The sequence below is a fragment of the Myodes glareolus genome, chromosome 20, assembly GCF_982192425.1.
Source record: "Myodes glareolus chromosome 20, mMyoGla1.1, whole genome shotgun sequence".
NCBI lineage: Eukaryota > Metazoa > Chordata > Mammalia > Rodentia > Cricetidae > Myodes > Myodes glareolus.
This window is the reverse complement of record NC_142045.1, coordinates 41,757,759-41,779,994: the sequence shown is the minus strand read 5'-3', so window position 1 is coordinate 41,779,994 and position 22,236 is coordinate 41,757,759. Positions and strand designations below refer to the sequence as shown.

At 37.3% G+C, this 22,236-nt stretch overlaps 1 protein-coding gene across 3 annotated transcripts in view; it reads right to left on the bottom strand.

Moving 5' to 3' along the window:
• Window positions 1-22,236, bottom strand: part of Sclt1 (sodium channel and clathrin linker 1) — a 110,769-nt gene that overhangs the window by 2,650 nt on the left and 85,883 nt on the right. For all 3 annotated transcript variants that reach the window (XR_014999338.2, XM_085682418.2, XM_048424684.3), the window contains one exon: window positions 2,172-2,250. Coding sequence is in view for 2 of the 3 variants with exons in the window: in XM_085682418.2 (XP_085538544.2) it covers window positions 2,172-2,250 (79 nt within the window). In the remaining variant the exon portion in view is untranslated. The remainder of the gene's footprint in view (window positions 1-2,171; window positions 2,251-22,236) is intronic.

Sequence of the window (22,236 nt, the reverse complement as noted above, 5' to 3'; positions counted from 1 at the left end):
AGGGTTGGATAACTCTTTCACAGGGCTGCTTATCAGATACCCTGCATACCATTTTTACATGATATTTACATGTATGATTCATAATAGTAGCAAAATTAGTTATGAAGTAGTGATGAAATAATTTTATGGTTGGGGGTCACCACAAGATGAGGAACTGAAGCATTGGGAAGGTGGAAAAGCATTGCCCCAAGTTATTTCCTTCCCCCATATCATTCAAGACTCAATTTGACAAATCTAAAAGCAAACTGAATCACAAAAGAAAACAAGACTTTTTGAGTTTTTGGTCTGTTAACCTTGTTGTGCTTGATCATTGCTTCAGAACCACAGAAGCCAAATACTGGGCCTTATAACCACAGCCTCAGCAAAGAGTTGGGGTGACTCTTGTGTGCTCCCCCAGGCATCTGCATCGCGCTACTAGGGCCAACAGGGTTATTAGACATTGTCACGTATTGAATTCTATTCCCCCAAAGATGCTACAGTTCTAATCCTTTGTAGTTGTGAATATGAGCTTACTTGCAAATAACCTTTGTAGAAGATTAAGTTAAGGGGACTAAAGTGGGTCATACTGCATGGCTGATGTCTTCATGAAAATGGCAGATTTGGATACAAAGACAGATACATACATGGAAGACACTGTGAAGACAGAAAAAGCACCACCCACAAGTCAAGGAATGTTTGGAGCTCCAAGAGCTGGGAGAAAGGTGGTAAGAGTCTCCCAAGCTAACACTATAAGCACTGTCTTGCGTCTGGAAACTAAGGACACAGTTTTATGTTATTTACACAGCCTAGTTTGTATTATTATGATATAACAAGAACTATAAGATGAATACCAAGTCATCATTACATATTGTCATCTCAACAAGTTAAAAACAACTTGTCAACTGAAAATGTGTTCTTTTTCCATACTTACCTGCTTGGCACAATGCATCTGAAAAAGACATTTTTGTACAAACAAAATGATTGCATAGGTTTTCTGGCATTTAACTCAATCCAGAAAAATACAAGGTCAAACAGGAATGGCTAAAAACCCCTTTATCTATGAAGAACTAGATAGCTTTCTATGTCCTAGCAAGAAGGGGTTAGAGTGAATGCCATGCCTAGTAACATGTAACAATGAAATAAAGAACATAGGGTTAAAATGAGCTTGTTATAATTAATAGTGTCCAAAGGAAAATTAAATCTATGAAGAAATCTATATCAGCTGTACTAAACAACCAAGTTGTTTAAGTATTAAATTTAAGTTTTAAATTTTAAATTTTAAGAGGTACCCCACACACAAGAGAAAACTAAGGGAGAGATCCCATTATCTACAATAATCATTTTGATATCTATAATCAGACTCTATATATCTTTCTATATTCTTTACCATAATGGTTAAAACAAAGTGCAGACTGGGTAAATCTGATTTTTTTTGTTTTTTTTTGTCAAATATTATTAACTATACTGTACTGAAAACTGTGTTTTTTTACTTACAATAAATTTTTCCAGGTAGAAGCTATACCAAGGAATATCTCAATATTAAATCTTTAACTATTTTCTAAGTGTCTCATACCAACAATGCCATGAAGTTCAAGAGTGGTGATCTTATGTCTCTTGTAGATGACAATGGAAGATAGGCCATACACCAATGAAATTCTACCACATATATCTGAAGCTAGAACATAAAGAATTAAACTTTAGGAAGTCCTAAACCTAGAATTTATTACTTTTATAAAGCCATAAGGAAAGAAATGGGAACTCTTTCTTTGTATATGATTCTAAGGTATATCTATCTTAATATTATTTTTTGTATATTCTATTAGACATAAGTATTTTTGATGTGACTTTTGTGATAGAGTAAAACAAATGAAGAGGTACATAAAACAATCTTAGAGATTCTCATGAGAAAAGAGGATTCTAAAGTATATAGTCTCTAATACACTGTACAAATTATAGTATTAACAACAAATAAGAATTCTACTTTTACTGTAGACAAAAGACGAATCACTAGTGATTCGTTTTTATTCACAGTATAGTAAGTGTGGACTTTTAGGGGTAATTGTTTGTGGTTATTTGTATGTAGTTATTTCCGAGTAGAGAATATTTGGAATTGGTGCATTTAAAATGCTACAGTGTGCGTATCAGGCTGCAGCAGAAAGGACTGCCCTTGGGGGGAGGGGTCATTTTCTTACCTCGGCTACCTTTTCATTTGCCATTTCCAGCTGAGAAAGTAGTTCTTGGGTATGAAGTTTCTGTCGACTCAGCTCACTCCTATTAACCGAGAAGGGGCAGGGAGAATTAAGAATTGGTCAAATAAACATAAAAGGGAGAGTTTGGAAGTATATGCAAATATAAAATACACACTTAAAATTTAAGTTGAAAACAAGAATAAAACAATGTAAACTAAATCTTTACTAGTGAGACATTTATATTTTGAACAAAAGTTTTTTTTTAATAGTAATGTACTCATTTTTTTTTTTAAATAAAATGTGGTGGTTTGAATGAGAAAGGCGGCCACAGACTCACATTTGAATAACTGGTTACCAGTTGGTGGATCCATTTGGAAAGGATTAGGAGGCATGCCCTTGTTGAAGGAGGTGTGTCATTGGCAGTGGGCTCTGAGGTTTAGAAACTCACACTATTCCTAGTGTGCTCCCTCTTAACTTTCTACTTGCGGATCAAGACGTAAGTTCTCAGCTATTCCTGTGCCATACTTTTTACTCTGTCATTATGAACTCTAACTTTCTGAACCCATAGTCGAAATTAAATGCTTTCTTTTATATATTGCCTTGGGCACGGTGTTTTGTCACAACAATAGAAAAGTAACTAATACATAAACACACATATATTCTGGGGTAGTTACACTGTGAATATACTTGATCCTATTGAACCCAGTAAAAATGGTTCAGAAGGTAAATGTAAATGATGTATATTTCGTTACAATTAAAAATTATATCACAGATAAGTTTAGTAACACATATTTTTAATTCCAGCACTCATGAGGCAGAAGCAAGTGAATCTTAGTGAGTTTGAGGCCAGTATGGTCTATATAGTGAATTCCAGGCTAGCTGGGAATATGCTGTGATACCACGTCTTGAAAAAAACAAATACATATATCCTGGAAAGATAGCTCAGCAGTACTTGCTGTTCTTGCCTACGACCTCGGTTCGGTTCCCAGCATCCACATAAGGCAGTTCACACCTTCCTGTAACTCCACTTCCAGGGGTTATAATGTCCTCTTTTTGTCTCTACAGGCATTGCATACACATGGTGCAGACAGACAGACAGAGAGGGAGGCACTAATACACATGCTTAAAAACTTTAAAATTGTATCATGCTGGGTTTGGTGATAGTTCTAATGCCAAACATTAGAGGTTAAGGCACAGGATCACAAATTTGAGGCCAGCTTGGGGCTACAAAAGGAAACTTTGGCTTAAAAATATACAATAAAAGAAATAAACAATCAGTTCACAATTTAAAAATCACAATTTACCATATGATAAGTTTATGTATATATGTACATATATTGTTGTTTTTACCACAAAAGACAAATAAAACGATTTAAAGATATAAAAGTTTCATCAATTTTGAGATGTTACTAGATACTGAAATAAACTTATTTCTTGTTAAACCTAGCAGCTGTCATAAATGAATAAGCCACTGTGCTTCTACAGGATTTATGCTTAAGATTCACTCACAGAGACAAGTATGATTATAACAGTACTACTCAGAAGGTTAAGGCAAAAGGATCACCTTGAGTTGAAGATCAGTACAGAGTGACATTCTGTCTCAAAAAGCAGAGCAAACCAACCAACCAAGGTTCATGCATACTGTCTCATGGAAGAGTTCGAATCTTGCAAACTATTAAATATTCAAATGCCCTTTTGATGTAGTAGATTGTATTTGTGTCTGTGCATGTGTGGTATCTATCACTATTTATTATGCTTCATAAGCTGAAGCTATCTGATGTATAGAATTGAAGTTGCCTTCTCCTCTTCCTCCTCTGAGGCAGGCGGCTCTCACTATGCATCTTGGCTGGCCTGGAACTCAATTACATAGATCAGGCTGGCCTCAAACTCAGAGATCTGCTTACTCCACCTCCTGAGTGCTGGGATTAAAGGTGTGTGTCACCCTGTCTGACATAATCTTTTTAAACACACAAGCATTATAATGCCCTGGGCCAACATAATTCAGAAGTCTCAGCTGAGAATAGATATAATGTAGTCATACAAGAATACAGGGTCTATGTGATCTCCACAGCCAGCAGAGTAATGATACATGGGAGGGAAAAGGCAGTTTGGTTTAACATGTGGCTGGTATTAGTTCAAACTTTAGGAGTTTGACTCTGCGTGGTTTAAGCACACACATATGCACATGCACACACACACACACATACACAATACATGTATGTATACAGACACACACATACATATGGTTTTTGAGACAAGGATTCTCTGTGTGGCCCTGGCTGTCATGAAACTCACTCTATAGTCTAGACTTGCCCTGAACTCAGAGACCTGCTTGCCTCTGCCTCCCAAGTGCAAGGATTAAAAGCATGTGCCACCACCACCTGGCTATTTTAACCATATTTTAAGCACAGTACAATTTGGTGAAAACTTTTCTGGTAATAACTCATCCCATATGCATAATAAAGCACACATTCATCTCTTGAACAAAACAAGCTAAATAAAGACTGGACATGACTACACTGAAACTTTGTACAGTACATGTGACACCTTCCATAAAGATAGGTTCTACAGACTGACTGAGAAAAACAAGCTCCTGATGAGGGTCTAGGGGAAGGTCTGGTGTGATCTCACAAGACACCACAAAGGTCACCAGAACAGAATGCAAATATTGTCTCACAGGTATTACATCCCTTTTCTTGGAGGAATAACCCTGTGTGTAAATATTCCGGGTGCTCCTAGTACTTATCTATGAGCACAAGGACCTCCATGCCTACACAAGAAGTGAGTCAGAACAAATTTCAAATCAATTTTGTAGTATTAAAATAGTTAATTAAGTACTGGCTTTTGTCCTTTAACTTTATATTTTTAAAATTAAACAACAAAATAATACTCCCACAAATAGCTCCAGCTTTTATATTTTCAAATGAGCCATGTAAATAGCTTAAGAGCTCAATAAATCCCTAAGGTATACTATATTTGAGGGAATAGCTGTTAAAATTAGTAAGCTATGTGTTATAAATATATAAGTCAGGATAGATTCATGTTATCCGTAATCAGTTTCAATAATAGTTACTGACCACTTATCACAGGCTGATGTGGGACAAACAGTGGTAGTCATAGTACTGCCGTCCCCAAACCTGCACTTTGGAAGAGCAGTGTTCACACCCCTTCAATGATGGATTAGTTCAGCTTCACAATGAAGTGTCGGAACTGTTACCACTGATTTCATCACAGCAAACTCAAATATTTAACCTTTATTTTGGCAGTGACAACAAGGTAGAGAAAATTGTACCTAGAGAATGTCATGTACCCTAAAAATCACTGTTTCCAACAGAAGAAAATCAAAATGGCCACAGGAGCCAGTCTTCCAGGCCAAATATAATGAAGGCAAAATTATGCATAGTCGCATGGGTGTAAAATAAGAAGTACAACTGCGGTTAATACGAAACAGTAGCATTTATAGTCAATATTCATTTTACACAAACCAGAAAACAACCCATGTGTAACCTGACAACTAAACTATTCATTTACTTAAAGCAACTATTTGAATGATGGACAGTAATAATTTTCACAAAACTGATGACCACAAAAATACAAGTAATTAAGTAAAAGTATTAATTTTTACACTAAATTATTTGTCTTTATAAGTCTTTATCTCTGCCCATCTGTCATGCTCTGTTGGATTGCAAGCAACACTGATGGCCATTTTCATATGCTTATAACCTAGCATTCAGCAAGAGATAATGATGATAGTGGTTATAATTCTAACAAACACACGGTGCTCCCCACCTGCCAGGTAATTCAGGTACATTCAGAAATGAACTTATTTTAGTTGTCAAGACAACCTGGTGAGGTCTAATTTTATATGTGAAAAAACTGAAAATAAAGTTTAAGAACTGAGTACAAATAAATACTTTCCAAATAAAGCTATCTAATCTCTTCTCTGGAAACTCTAGAAAAAAGAAAACTTCTTACCTCTCAGGGGTGATTTAAGTCTAGTCTGCAGAGGCACACAGAGAGACATTTACGTTTCTGTATGACATTATGATACTTAAAGAGTATCTACACCAAATAAAATGTCTGTCCTGCCTACAAGGTAAGCTGGGGCAATAGGAGCTCAGAGCTCATGGGAGTGACCAACCAATGACTGCTTTAACTTGAGGCCCATGCTACAAGAAGGATCCCCAGTCTGACATTTTTTGGATGGGCAGGAACTGGAAGATAGATGTGTCTGGGGTAGAACCAAACACAACTGGTTAAAAAACAAAGGGGAAAAGCTCAATGAAATGATTCCTAGTGATATTCTGCTATACTCACAGATCAGTGCCTAGCCCAATCACCATCGGACAGGCTTCTTCTGGCAGCTGATGGGAGCTGACAGAGACTTACAGCCAAACATTAGGAGGAGCTCAGGGAACCCCCTGGAAGAGGGGTGGGGGAAGGAGTCTCACAGAGACTGAGGGCAACCATGGACACTGCATGGGTCTGCACTAGGTCCTCCGTATATATGCTCTGCTTGTTTAGTTTAGGGTTTTTGTAGGACCCTTAACTGGTATGGGAGGTCCTTCTGTCTATGAGTTGCTTTTATTGGTTAATGAATAAAGAAACTGCACTGGCCTGTTGATAGGGCAGAACTTAGGCAGGCAGGGAAAGCTAGGCTGAACGCTGGGAGAAAGGAGGCGGAGTCAGAAAGATGCCATGGATCCACTGCCAGAGATAGACATACTGAAACTTTGCGGGTAGGCCACGAATTTGTGGTGATATACAGATTAATGGAGATGGGTTAAATTAATATGTAAGAGTTAGCCAATAAGAAGTTAGAGCTAATGAACCAAGCAGTGATTTAATTAATACAATTTCTGTGTGATTATTTTTGGTTCTGAGTGGCCGGGACAAACCAACAAGCTCATTCCCTACAATACTTAACAGTGTGAGTGGGGATATCTTTGGCTCTTTTGCCTGTTCTTGAGACCCTTTTCCTACTTGGTTGCATCATCCAACCTTGATATGAGGTGTTTTGCCAAGTCTAACTCCATCTAGTTATATCCCTGGGAGACCTGTGTTTTTCTGAAGGGAAATGGAAGAGCAGCAGATAAGGGGAGAGGAGGGTAGGGGAGAATGGGGAGGAGTAGAAGAGGGGAGCCTGCCATCGGGATGTATTGTATGAGAGAAGAATAAATAAAAAGAAAAAAATTCATACCCAATTTCTCTATAATTTCTGTCACAGCATTCATCAAAAGTATACCCAGAAGAATGAGAAATCATAATTTATAGTATTGCTCACTAGGAACTGCCTAGCCTTTTAGTGTCTCAAACATTTTAGATCATATACCTAATTAATATTTAAAAGACAAAATTCTAGTCAGGTTTACAAAATATAATGTAGAAACATGTTACAAAATATCAATTTCTGTACACCATGTAACATTAATCAAAGTCAGTATGCTTATCTACGAAGGAAATATGCCGAGCATAATGCTACACCTGACAGTAAAGTCACCAAGCCAGCATTTTTTCAATAAACTACAAAAGCTGATTTCCACAGTTCACTCCCTCGGCTGTTTGCAGTCCACCCTTGCGCAGTCTCAGCTCTCTAACGCAGGGTGCGAATGATGAGGATTCTGGGATGGTCACAAATACTCTGACATTATTAGATGTAAGATGGATGAAAAGGGTTCACAAATAGCCTAGGAATTCTAAGATGGTTTTGTCCAGGTTTTTGCTTGGAATATGTGTTTGCTATAAAAGTATATGCAAACTGACAAACTGAATATTTCAGCAAAATTTTTTTTTAAATTTTTATTGTGTGGTACTAAGTAATGAACTCAGGGTTTCATGTGTGCCTATACAAGTTCACTTAACCACTAGATGATATCCATTGCCTTTACTGTATTTTAGAATTTGAGTTGGGGCTCATTAAGTTGCCCAGGCAGACCTTGGACCTGTCATCTTCCTACCTAAGCCTCAGCTGCAGAGGGCCAGGCCTAGGTTCCCAGCACCTACACTGAACTCACAACCATCTTTACCTCCAGTTCCAGAGGGTCTGACACCTTCCTTTGGTGCTTTCCACATGCATGCATATAAAACACGTAAGTTAAAAATAAAAGAGGTCTTAAAACCAACCTAAGGATATTCAAATCCTCCACTGACTTCCCCCTGTTGCACTTTGGATGTTAACTTGAAATGTTCTTTGGTATTTTACTGAAAGTAAGTAAATACATTTTGACAACAGCGGATGTATGCTCTGGTCACCTTTGCTATGGAGCATACTGCATCCTGTTCTCATCCTTCTCTCCCACAGGCCCTTCTTCTTGTTCCCCCATGTCTGCAGTATCTGTTGCCTTTTTTGGTATAGTTCATTTATTCTGTTCTTTCAGACTCCACTTTAAAAGTCAGATTTTCAGACTGATTTCCCAAAGTTGTTAGCTACTTGATTTCATATCAGAATTAATGAGAATCCAATGATTACATTTTCAAAGAAGGCTCCTAATAGTGAAGTATGTTTGGGATACTACAACTAGTAAAATCATGTTCTAAAGCCTCACCCTTTAAACAAAAATTATTCCTAAGAAGCTTATTTTTAAAAGTTACTTGAATAAACACAAACTTATAAAGAAAGGAGCAAAATTTCTTGGTGGCACTTAATTTTGAGTGTCTGTCTTAGAATAACCTTGGGGGGAATTACAAAGTTCATTTAATAGATACTGAGATGGGACTATGTTATGCTCCTCACTCTGTGAAGTGCTAGTGAGACAGAAGACCAGATCAAGTTAATTCTTATAAATAAATGGAAGCACTAAAAATCAACCAAGATTAAGCTGTAGGTAGTAAATATGCTAACATGCTCTTGTGCTAAGGAACATATGTGGATGAAAAATCAGGGGATTAGAGATGTCTCACCAGAGGAAGCAGGTTTGTAAGCTGTTATATGAACGTTAAATAGAAGCTGGATGAACAATGGCAGGGAAGGAAGTGTGTAATAGACAATCAAATCCATGTGTATAGACCAGGAGGAAAGAAAAGGCAATACATTAGGAAACTGTAGGAGGTTCAGTATCAATGGGCTATAGTGTGGTTATTAGGAGCAGGGATAGAGGTAAGAGGAAAAAGGTGGAAATACAGGCCACAAAGGATTTTATGTGTTGGGACAATTGGGATTTATTTTGCATACACTGAGAAGATGTTGATGTTCTTTAAGAAGAGAACTGACATGATTAAATTCCAGTTTCTAAAAATTTTGCTGATTGCAGTAGAGAAAAACAAGGAAAAAGACTGCAGTTGAATCCAGTTGTTTTAGTAGTAATCCATGTGTGCAATGTTAATAGTCTCAAGTACAGTGATTGGAGAAAAATGTCAGGTTCTAGATACAGGAAGGTGGACTGAAGGGTGCAATGATGACACTCAGAATTCCACCCGAGTAACGGGATGTATATTAACGTTTATGGAAATGGAACATATAGGATGAGATTAAAAACACAGGACAGGGTGAAACACTGAGTATATAGGATGAGATAAAAACATTGCCTAGGGGTGACACACCAAGTCTGATGAACCAACAGAAATGTTTGGTAGAGAGTTGGAAGGCAATATAATTTCAAAAAATGCCAACATTTGGGGTTGAAGAGATAGTTCAATTCCCAGCAGGCACAAAGTATCTCACAACCATCTATAATCTAGTTCTATAGGATCCATCGCCCTCTTCTGCCTCTGAGGGCAACATGCACACACTTGGTGCACAGGCTTACATATAGGCAAGACACCCACATACATAAAATGATAATAATATAATTAAAAGGTCAGCATTAAATATTTTTATAATAATTAGCCCCCTTATATTTGTTTTTATCTTAGAAACTGATATCCCAATCCATACCCAAAGGGAGAATTTCTTTTCTCCCTGCCCCACCCCAAATAGGTTCTCACTATATAGCTCTGGCTGTCCTGGAACTCACTCTGTAGACCAAGCTGGCCTCGAACTCACAGACATCACCTGTTTCTGCCTCCTGAGTGCTAGGATTAAAGACATGTGCCATGATGCTACGCTGAGAGTATTTCTAATATTAAGTGAACTTCAATTTTAGGTTGCTGTGTGCTGTAACTGAGTGATGTGGTTGAGGAAGTACTGAAAAGGAGCCAAGCAAAGTTTCCCTCCAGTGTAAAAAGCTCTTCTGAAAAATACCACAAATGCTGTAAATAATAAAATCATTATAGTTCCCTAATGCCTTTAGGTAAGAGGTTTATATTTGAAACAGGACTGCAGAGATGGCTCAGTGGGCGAAAAGCTTGCCAAGCATGAGGACTGGGGTTTGGGTCCTTAGAACCTACATAAATGCTGGGTGGACACGCTGACCGCACAGGCAGAGACAGAGAATCCTAGGAGCAAGTTGGCTAGCTAAGCTAGCTGGCAAGCTGAGTGCAATTCAGAGACCCTGTTCCAATGAAGACAGAAAGTGATCAAGGGAGACTCTGGAGATCAAACTCAGGCCTTTACACATATGCATTGCACACATGTGGACACACAGACACACATACAGGAGGAAACAAGAGGTTTACACTTTTAAGTCTTTACAAGTCAGTTAATCTAATTGTTCCAATCACTACTATTGAGGCACAGTTTAAGACAAGATGGTGCTGTGTAAACTGTGGTTACCACAATATAAAGGAAAAGTCCCCCCCCCCCCCCGCCCCGTACATGAGAGCCCTTCCTGGAGACTGAAGATTAAATCACCAAGAGCTCTATTCAACAATGTGTGAGAAAATTAAAAACAAAAGGTGTACTATTCATCTCAGGGAAATGATGGATTTGCCAGCTGCAGTAAGTGCTTTCTTTGAAATCCTCTCATGACAAATTAACACAGCATTGCCAGATGTTTTTTCTATTGAAGTATACTATAATATGCTTCAGCTACTTTTAGTAATTATGCATTTGTAATCTGCCAGTACCTGCAGCTGCTGCTCATCCTGTTAATTAAAAAAAAAACTTAAAAAAGTTATAGTAGCCAAACACTACAGACGTACAGCCAAAAAAATATGTTTTAGAAAGTAAAATGAATTCCTTAGACTCAAATGCTTTGTAATCAACTACATATAGACATAGACACAGACAGACAGACAGACAGACACACACATACACAACAAACTCAGACATAAACACAGAATTGAGCATCTCTAATCTCAAAAACAGATTAGAGATGAAACCTTTGAAAGTGTTAATTTTATGCATAAAATATTCCTAAAGTCTGAAAAATAGTAAAGTTTAAGACTGGGAAGAAGAGGAAGAGGAGGGAGGAGTCAGAATAAGAGAAGCTTATTCTGTACACTGTATCAGCTGTTCGTTCATGACTTGAACACAATGATAAGGAACAGACATTTTAATTTCATTGACGGTAACAGGTAAGAGTTAGCTTACAGTTCAGTGACATAAAAAGACTAGGTAGGCTAGAAGGGGGTTCAGGAAAAGGAAAGAGTGTTTTAGGGCAACTGTAATGCTGTCTACAGAAAAAGTGGGATTTCAGTTGGGTTTGGAGGAAAGGTAATTTTTTGGTTGGAAAGCTGCAAAAGGACAAGTACAGAAACCAACAGTATGCACAAAATGGTCCCAAATCACCATTTACCCCTAAGTGTTCCTTCTTTTTCAACTCCTGTTCCCATCCCCACCCACCTCTAGTCCACCTACAAAATCTATTCTAGTTCTCCTTCCCAGGGAGATCCAAGTGTTTGCCCTTGAACCATCCTTGTTACTTAGCTTCTCTGGGTCTGTGGTTTGTAGAATTGTTATCCTTTACAGCCAATATCCACTTATAAGTGAGTATATACCATGGTTTGGTTTTCTGGGTCTGGGTTATTTTACTCACTGTTATGAACTTTTCTAGTTGCCTGCAAATTTCATGTCAGTGTTTTTAACAGCTGATAATACTTCACTGTGCAAATGTACCACATTTTCTTTAACCATTCTCTGTCTGGAAGGACATCTAGGTTGGTTCCAGGTTCTGGCTTTTATGAATGAAGCCATTATGAATATAAGTGAGTAAGTGACCATGTGGTATGAAGGAGCATCCTTTGGGTATATGCCCACCAGTGGTGTGGCTGGGTCTTGAGGTACATTGATTCCAAACTTTCTGGGTTTTTCCAAAGTGGCTGTACAAGTTTTCACTCCTACCAACAATGGAAGTGTTCCCCTTACTCTGCATCCTCTCCAGCATGAGTTGTCTCTTCTGTTTTTGATCTTAGCCATTCTGACAGGTGCAAGATGAAATCTCAGTTGTTTTGATTTGCATTTTCCTGATGGCCAAGTACGTTGAACATTTCTTTAAGTATTTTAAGTCATTTGGGATTCCTATGTTGAGAATTCTTTTTGTATCTGTACCCCATATTTTAATTGAAATATCTGGTTTGTTGAGGTCTATTTTCTTGAGTTCTTAATATATTTTAGAAATTGGACCTCTGTTAGATGTGGGGTTGGTGAAGATGTTTTCCCATTCTGTAGGCTGCCATTTTGTTCTATTGACAGCATTTGCCTCACAGACGGTTTTCAGTTTCATGAGATCCTACTAAGTAACTGTCGATCTTAGTGCCTGTGCTATTGGTGTTCGGTTCAGGAGGTGCCTCCTGTGCCAATGCATTTCAGGCTATTTCCCACTTTCTTTTCTATCAGGTTCAGTGTATCTTGGTTTGTATGTTGAAGTTTTTGATCCAATTAGACTTGAATTTTGTGCAAGGTAATATATATGGACCTATTTGTATTCTTTTACATGCCAACATCCAGTTAGACCAGCACCATTTGTTGAAGATGCTTCTTTTTTTCCACTGTATAATTTTGGCTTCTTTGTCAAAAATCAGGTGCCCATAGGTGATTTATGTCTTGTCTTCATACATAGATTTATGTCTGGGTCTTCAGTTGGATTCCACTGAATCACCTGTCTGTTTTTATGCCAATACCATGTGAGTTTTTTTTTTTTGTAATAAAATTTTTCTAGCTCTGCAGTAGAGCTTGAAATCGGGGATGAAGATACCTCTGAAAGTTCTTTTATTGTACAGAATTGTTTCAGTTATCCTGGGTTTTGTTTTCTCATATGAAGTTAAATATTGTTCTTTCAAGATCTGTAAGGTATTGTGTTGGAATTTTGATGGGGCTTTTGTTGACTCTGTAGACTTTTGGTAAGATGGCTATTTTTACTATTTTAATCCTACCTAAAAATCCATGAGTATGGGAAGTCTTTCCATTTTCTGATATCTTATCCAATTTCTTTCTTCAAAGGTTTGAAGTTCCTGTCATATAGGTCTTTCACTTGCTTGGTTCGAGTTACACCAAAATACTTTATATTATTTGTGGTTATTGTGAAGGGTGTGTTTCCCTGATTTCTTTCTTTGTCCATTTATCATTTGTGTATAGGAAAAGGAGGGCTACTCATTTTTTTTTTTTGAGCTAATCTTGTATCCAGATGCTTTTCTGAAGGTGTTTATCAGCTGTAGGGGTTCCCTGGTAGAAGTTTTGGTGTTAATATTTATACTATCATATAAGCTGTAAACAGTGATACTTTGACTTCTTCCTTTCCAATTTGTATCCTCTTGATCTCCTTTAATTATCTTTTGCTCTAGTTAGAATTTCAAGTATTATGTTAACTAGATATGGAGAGAGTAGGCAGCCTTGTCTTGTTCCTGATTTTAGTGGCCTTGCTTTAATTTTCTCCCTATTTAATTTGATGTTGGATGTTGGCTTGCTGTGTATTGCCTTTATTTTGTTTAGGACTGTCCTTTGTATCCCTAATCTCTACAAGATTTTAATTACGAAGGGGTGGGTGGTTGATTTTGACAAAGATTTTTTTCAGCATTTAATCAGATGATCATGTGGTTTTTAAAATTTAATTTGTTCATATAGTGGAATACACTGACAAATTTTCCTATGTTGAACCATTCCTGCATCACTGGGATGAAGTTTACTTGATCATGGTGGATGATCCTTTTGTTGTGGTCTTGGATTCAGTTTTTGAGTATTTTCATATCAATGTTCATGAGGGATATTAGTCTGTAATTCTTTCTTTGCTGACTTTTTGTGACTTGGGTATCAGGGTAACTGTGGCCTCATAAAATAAAATTGGCAAAGTTCTTTCTGTTTGTTTTATGGAATAAGTTGAGGAATATTGGCATTAACTCTTCTTTGAAAGTCTGGTAGAATTCTGAGCTAAAACAATCTGGCCCTGACTTTTTTTTTTTTTTCTTTTGATTAGTTCTAGTTCTCTTTCCTTGGGGTTTATAGGTATACTTACATTGTTTATCTCATTATGATTTGACTTTGGTAAGTGATATCTATCAAGAAATTTGTCCACTGGATTTCCTTGGTATCTGTTGTTATATCCCCCTTTTTGTTTCTGATTTTGTTAATTCTCTCTTTTTTAGTTAGTTTAGATACAGGTTTGCCAATCTTGTTAATTTTCTCAAAGAGCCAACTCTGTTTCATTGATTCTTTGTACTGTTCTCTTTGTTTTTATTTTATTGATTTCAGCCCTCAGTTTGATCATTTCCTGCTATCTACTCCTTTTGGATGTCTTTGCTTCTTTTTTGTTCTTGAACTTTCAAGTGTGCTGTTAAATTGTTAGTATAAAGTCTCTCCAAATTCTTTATGAAGGTACTTTATGCTATGAACTTTCCTCTTAGCACAACTTTCACCATGTCCCATATGTTTGGGCATGTTTTATATTCATTTTCATTGAATTCTAGTAAGTATTTAATTTTTTTTTTATTTCTGTCTTGAACTAACAGTCATTCAGTAAAGAGTTGTTCAGTTTCCATGAATTTGTAGGCTTTCTGTTGTTGATATCCAGCTTTAATCCATGGAGGTCTGATAGGTTGCAGGGGGTTATTTCATTTTTTTTTTTGTATGTGTTAAGACTTGCTTTATGACTGAGTAAGTGGTCAGTTTTGGAGAAGGTTCCATGATATGCTGAGAAAAAGGATTATTCTTTTGTGTTTGGGTGAAATGTTCTGTAGATATCTGCTAGGTTTATTTGGTTTATAACTTCTGTTAATTGCATTATTTCTCTAGTTTCTGTCTTGATGAACTGTCCATTGATGAGAGAGGGGTATTGAAGTCTCCCACTGTCAATGTGTGAGGGCCGATGTTTGATATAATTTTTAGTAACATTTCTTTTACAAATGTTTGTACAAATATCAACAAAAATAGATGTTGAGAATTCAAACATCACCATGGTGAATTTTTCCTTTGACGAGTATGAAGTGTCCTTCCCATCTCTTCTAATTATTTTTGATTTGAAGTCTATTTTGTTAGATATTAGAATAGCAACACCAGTTTGCTTCTCAGGAACATAGGTTTTAGAAATTGTTTCCCAACTTTTTACTCTAAGGTAATGTCTATTTTTGATGCTGAGGTGTATTTCTTGTATGCAGCAGAATGATGTGAAGGCGTAAGTCACAAACAATCCCACACCAGTTTGGAATTATGATTAATAGAATGGTTATTTATTCAAAGGGGAAAAAACTTACAGATTACCGTCCCAGACAACAGCCCCTCTGCGTGAACAGGAAAGGAGTCTAGGAGCCGGAAGCAGAGCTGGAAGCCAGAGAGAGAGTGGAGGACAGCCGCTGCTTTTTTAAAGAGAGAGAGAGACCATGCCCCAGTGGGCTGGTATCTAAGCGGCTATTGGCTGAAGGAGCGAAAGGAGCTCCCGCAGCAATGATGGATCTTGTTTTTGCATCCACCCTGTTGGTCTGTGTCTTTTTATTGGGGAGTTGACATTGATATTGAGATATATCAATGACCAATGATTGTTAACTCCTTTTATTTTGCTGTAGTAGTTCTTGTTGGTACTGTGCATACACATGTTTTCCTTCTGTGGGTTACAATCATGTGAGATTGTTTATTGCTTGTGTTTTCATGGCTGGTTGGAGTTTTCCTTCTAGTACCTTCTATAGGCCTGATTTGTGGACAGATATTATTTAAATTTGATTTTATCATTGAGAATCTTTTTTCCTTCATCAATGGGATTGAAAGTTTTGCTGGTTTATAGTAGTTTGGGCTGGTATCTGAGGCCTGCAGCACATCTGTGTAGGCCCTCCTGACAGAGTTTCCATTGAGAAATTGGGTGTAATTCTAATAGGTCTGCCTTTACATGTTACTTGGCCTTTTTCTCTTACAGCTTTTAATAGTCTGTCTTTGTTCTCTGTGTTTAGTATTTTGATTGTTATGTGGCGAGAGGACTTTCTTTTCTGGTCCAATATATTTGGTGTTATGTAAGCTTCTTGAACCTTTATAGGCATGTCCAGATTAAGGTTAATTTTCTTCTATAATTTTGTTGAAAATATTTTCTGAGCCTTTGAGATGACAATATTCTTCTATTCCTATTATTCTTAGGTTTAGTCTTTTCATAGTTTCCAAGATTTCCTGGATTTTTTTTGTCCAAAATTTTTTAGATTTATCATTTTCTTTGATCCATGTATCTATTTCTTTTGTTGTGTCTTCCAGTTCTGAAATTCTCTCTTCCAAATCTCTTGCATTCTGTTGGTAATGCTGTGTCAGTAGTTCCTTTTAACTTATCTAGATTTTCCATCCCCAGAATCCCCTCAGTTTGTATTTTCTTTATTCCTTCTATTTCCATTTTTAGCCTTGAATAGTTTTGTTTCCTTCAATTGTTTTTCTTCTTGGCCTTCTTGACATTCTTTAAGGGATTTACTGAATTCCTCCATGTTTTAAAATTATCCTTTTGTCAGTTTCCTTAAGGGATTTATTCATTTCCTTTTTAAGGACCTCTATCATCTTTATAAAGTTGGTCTTCAGGTCTTTTTTTTTTTTTGTGCTTCAGCTATGTTAGAATAGCTTGTTGTAATGGGATGGCTGGGCTATGATGGTGACATACTGCTCTGGCTATGGCTGGTTGTGTTCTAACATTGACATTTAGGCATCTGGAGTTAGAGTGATTACCAGTCTAGGTGCTGATTTCTGGGTTTGTCTTTGTTAGATGGGTGTTTTCCTCCTTGGCTTCTGTTTTCCCTTTGGTCTTCTGGCTGGAGTGGCCTGGCCTGCTGGGTAGAAGGTTTCTGCCAGAGGTGTGGGCAAGTGTTTCTTCTTATCCTATATTCAACTATCAGAAGAATCTACTAATTCTAAAACAAGACTCAAAATGATTCTGTTTTTCCCTTTCTTATCGAGATACTACCCCCTATCAATTTTAAACACATATAAGAATCCAGAAATTCTAACCTTAAATGTTTACTGTTGGGCTTGAGATATGACTCAGTGGTGATTAGTAGTTTTTGCTGACATTCTTGAAAACATGAGTTCAACCCTAGAACCCACATGGTAAGAGAGACAAATTATTCCAGTCATTCTCTGACATCTACATACAAATACCTTGACTCTCACAAAGTACATAAATAAATGAATGTGAAAAGTTTACTGTTCTATTTGCTTTAAACAACTGACTCCTAAGTGCAAAAACCTGTGGGCTGGGGAGTGACAATTCAGACACGAATAGTGGACCTCACTGTGGTGTGACACAGTGAGACTTATCTCTTGTATGCAACCACTATGGTACCTGTTATTCAACTTTTACCCTCTTTCTCACTCTGCTGCTTGGCCTCTACTGACCAATACTCTATTATCTACTTACACTTGGCCACACTTTTAGCTTTCACATATCAAGTTCTCACATGCCTTACTGTGCTTGGCTTATTTCACTTAATATAATATCTTCCAGCAATTCTACTACAACTGATTTCACTTTTATTTTATGCCAGATTAATATTCCATTGCGAGCATGCAAACAAGCAGACATACAGTTTTTATTCATTCATTTAACCACCTATGGACATCTGAATTGTGCACATTTAGGTTATTATGGATAATGTTCAACAAACATGGGACATGGGAGTGCAGGACCTCTTTGCTATAGCAATTACATTTCCTTTCCTTTGGGTCACATTCCTTACTGAGTTAGCTGTATCACACTGCACTTCTATTTTTTAAGTTTTATGGATGTCCATGTTTCCCGTCATGGCTGCATTAATTTAGTTTCCTAAACCAATGCTCTCTCTTACTGATGTTTTTTTCCCAATAGCCTTCTAAGGTACTTCTAAGATATTCACTTATTCTTCACATGATCACCAGAATGAGCTTTATTTGAAAACAAAATAACCAGATCAGGTGACTTAGCTTTGAAAATTGTCCAATGGCTTTCTTTCATAGCTATAGTAAGGTCCTACATAATCAGGTTCCTGTCTGTGGCTTGAGACACACATTACCTGTGGTCCATCACTGCCCAGACTCCTGTGCTCTACAGGTACAGTGGGTCCATATAACTGATTCTGGCCAAAGGAGGTTAAGAGGAAGTGAGCTGAGCCAGCAAGGACTCACACTCCATTTCCATTCCTCTTCTCCTGTGACTGAGATCTCAGAAAAATCATGTTCAAAACAGTAGAAGCTGTAGCAGCAGACCTTCCCTAGCCAATTATCTTATACATGCCCATGAGTATGAATAACCTTCTCCTAATTAGTTCAAGAGTCTCTGAACTTAGCATTAACACACTGCTGAAACCTGACCTCATCATCTAGCTTTCTGCCTTCGTTTTGCATACAATTATTTTGCATTTAACAAATCAAGTGTATGCCTATCCTGGATCTTCAAACAAGCTCTTCTTTCTGTTTGGAATGCTCATATGGATACATTAAACCTTCTTATAATCCACTTCTTCACAGAAACTTCCTTGTCTACTCATACACAGGAATTCACTCATCAATTATCACATTGGCTCATTTAAAATTTTTGGCATAACACTCATTTTCTGTTTTTAAATATATATATATATATATATATATATATATATATTTGATAATTTTAAAAAGAGGGACCCTAGTCTCTGCTAAATCATTATTATTTCCAGGCCAGTGGCTTTTCAAGCTGCTGAAGAAGGGTTCACTATCCACACTTGGTTTAGATGCGGTGGTTAAGTGTGGCTAAAACACAGGAACATACCAGAGATAGAGAGGCAGAGTACAGATAAGTAAGGCAGAGGAAAAAAAAATCATGAACACACCAACAATAAAGCTATAAAGTGGCCAGGGTTAGGAGCATATTTACTTCTTAGAAAAGTCACTCTGACAGCAGAACAGAGCCAAAACATAATATGAGAAGACTGATGGGAGATAAGACTAAAGTAGGTTTGTTTTTTTAAGAGCCATGGTCAAAGACTGTGCCTGATTGACTGCAGAGATAGGAGTGTGACTGCGTGTTAGCACAAGTTCTGCTACATTATCTTACAGAAGGATTTGCTGGTTCACCTCTCCAATGCCTGTTCCTATTTCTCTAAATACCTGCAGACACTAGATGTCAGCTCTATTTGACATTTTGACTAGCTTTTCTGGATAAATTATTGTTTAGGTTTGTTTCTTTTCAAGGCACAGTGAGGCTGAACTTGCCAGTTGATCTTTAAAGGTGTTTTGCATTTCTCCTGAGAGCTGGCAGTTCATGCGTGTGTCTGTTCTTCTCTTAGGCTACCCACTTTCTTGCAAATTAACCTGTGCTTCCTTTTTAAGTATGTTATTTGTCTTTTGTCTTTATTGAGTATCATTCTTCATAGTGGTTTTCATTTTTACTTTTGGCTAAGTCAGTTACTCTTTTCCTTTTTGGGGAGCTTTACGTTTTGTGTTTTGATTACAAAGAATTCTTTATTCTAAGGAAGTAAAATATTCCCAAATATTGTTTATAAATGTTCTTTTACAATAAGTTCATTCAATAGGAGGGAATTCATGCCTAGTATTGTAAATCTAGCAAACTACTCATAGCTAGATAGGTTACTGAATCTTAGAAGAGAACCTATGACTGCCATTTTTCTAAATCAATATAAGCCTTTAACTGTATTTTAATCACTTATCCATATACCTCTAGATTAAGTGGAGTTCTCACCCTGCATCAAAGAAGCTTCTGTTTGAAGAGACAGGCTACTACAGAGATCCAAAACTGGTCAAAATGCAGAGAGTAAGTGACTGTGGGGTGCTCATTCTCAACTGGTACATTAAGGGCTGGAGAAAGAGTTCATCAGTTAAAGCCTGGGCTTCCAACCAAAATGTCAACTGATTCATATATAACACAATCGCTATGCCTAGGCTTTAGAAAACACCGTGGAGAGGTGGAAAGATTGTAAAAGTCAGAGGACCAGGATCTATGCTTCAAGACAGTATCTTCTATACATGACAGGGATATTATACTCACAAAATCTCAACAACATAGATGCCTAAAGAAGACCTACGTAATGACAACGTAAGTTGTAGGACCAACATGGGTAGGGGAATTTCTACAATATGCAACCCCCAGATGAAAAGGTATAGGTGGTCAATGGTTGCTCAGAGAGGGAGAATCAGTTTTCTCTAGAGACCAGCTCAGAGGCTGTTCTATCTTAAATAGTTAGCCCTGAACACATGCACATACATTCAAAGCTAAATGGGACTCAGTGGGTTGTAGAGCTGTGTGTATAATACAGTAGCAATTGAAGGTCGTAGATTTGAGAATGAACTGGGGTGGAGTGATACAATAGGAGTCAGAGAGAGAGAGAGAGAGAGAGAGAGAGAGAGAGAGAGAGAGAGAGAGAGAGAGGAGTGGTAGGGATGCAGTGTTCATAAATGAATCATTCTTTAAAAAAAAGTAAAGGAGTGCTTTTCCCAGTAGGAGTATCTTGGCGTTGAGTTAATGTCAACAGCTCTTTTTACCTTTTTTGTTTGGACAGGGTCAGATTGGCCAGGTTTCTATTGTGAAATTGCTAAGGAGCCAAGAATGACCTTCAATTCTGATCTTCCTGCCAGAATGTACCAACAAATGCCCCTCGAGTTTAAATGTATAAGACAAACAAACAGAGAAAAAAACCGAAACAGTCTTGCCCATGTTTGATGTGAAAGTGGTTGAATTCTCTCTTTTTTGGTTTTTCAAGGCAGGGTTTCTCTGTTTAACAGCTCTGGCTGTATGGGAACTCACTCTGTAGATCAGGCTGGCCTCGAACTCACAGAGATGTGCTTGTTTCTGTCTCCCCGAGGGTTTAATTTTCTCAAATATGAAAGAAATGTATTTTTTCCTTTTCTCCCTTTTTCTAAGATGTAAAAGAAATCACCACATTACTACAACTTTGGTAGTTTTAGATAATTTAGTGTATTCATTACTTTTCTATTGCTATGATAAAACACCGCAACCTAGAAAATGCAGCTAAGAAAGCTTTTAGTTTGGTTTATAGTTATAGAGTCTATGATGACAGAGTAAAGGCATGGTGGAAGGAATAACCCAGAGCTCACATTTCAAACCTCAAGCAAGAGGCATATAGTACACAGGAAAAGGTTTTTGAAACCCTAAGTCCCTCAGTGACATATTTCTTCCAAGGGTACACTTCCCAACCCTTCCCAAACAATTCCACCAACTGGAAACTAAATATTCAAACATGAATCTAAAAGGGGTATTCTCATTTAAGCTCCCATATTTTGGGTTTAGGAGGTCACTTAAACAAGACTTGGCTTTAAAGCTGGATAGAAAGGAAAAGCTTTGAAATAGAAAAACAAAAACAAATGAAGATCCAGTCAGAGTTCCTGGATTCAAGTACATAGTTGGATTCAACTTTATAGGCAGGTGATAGGCTTGTTACCCATATGAACATCTGGGACTATCTGAGCAGCAGAAGGGGAATATCCAAATAAAATTTTAGGCTAAAATTGCATTTAAGTAGGACTGCTCCTTGGATGGTTGGTTAGTTTGTTTTAAATCTCTTATTTCATGGAGTCTTTCTATGTATTTCTCTCTCAGTGTACTTAGCTACTACTTGGTGATATGCTATTTTTATTGAAAACTAATTTTAAAAAGATTCTTAATATTTAATTGGGACTCCAAGAAGGAGGCAATATAACAAAACAAAAATGAAATCTAGGGATGACTGGAGAGGCTGGCCTACACTGGGGCCTGGACATGCACTGTGACAGCAGGGAAGATGAGAACAGGTGCAAAGAATATATTTGTAGTAACACGAACCAGAATCCTCTTTTGACAGTTTCTCTTTCCTCAATGAAATGGCAATTGAGGTTACT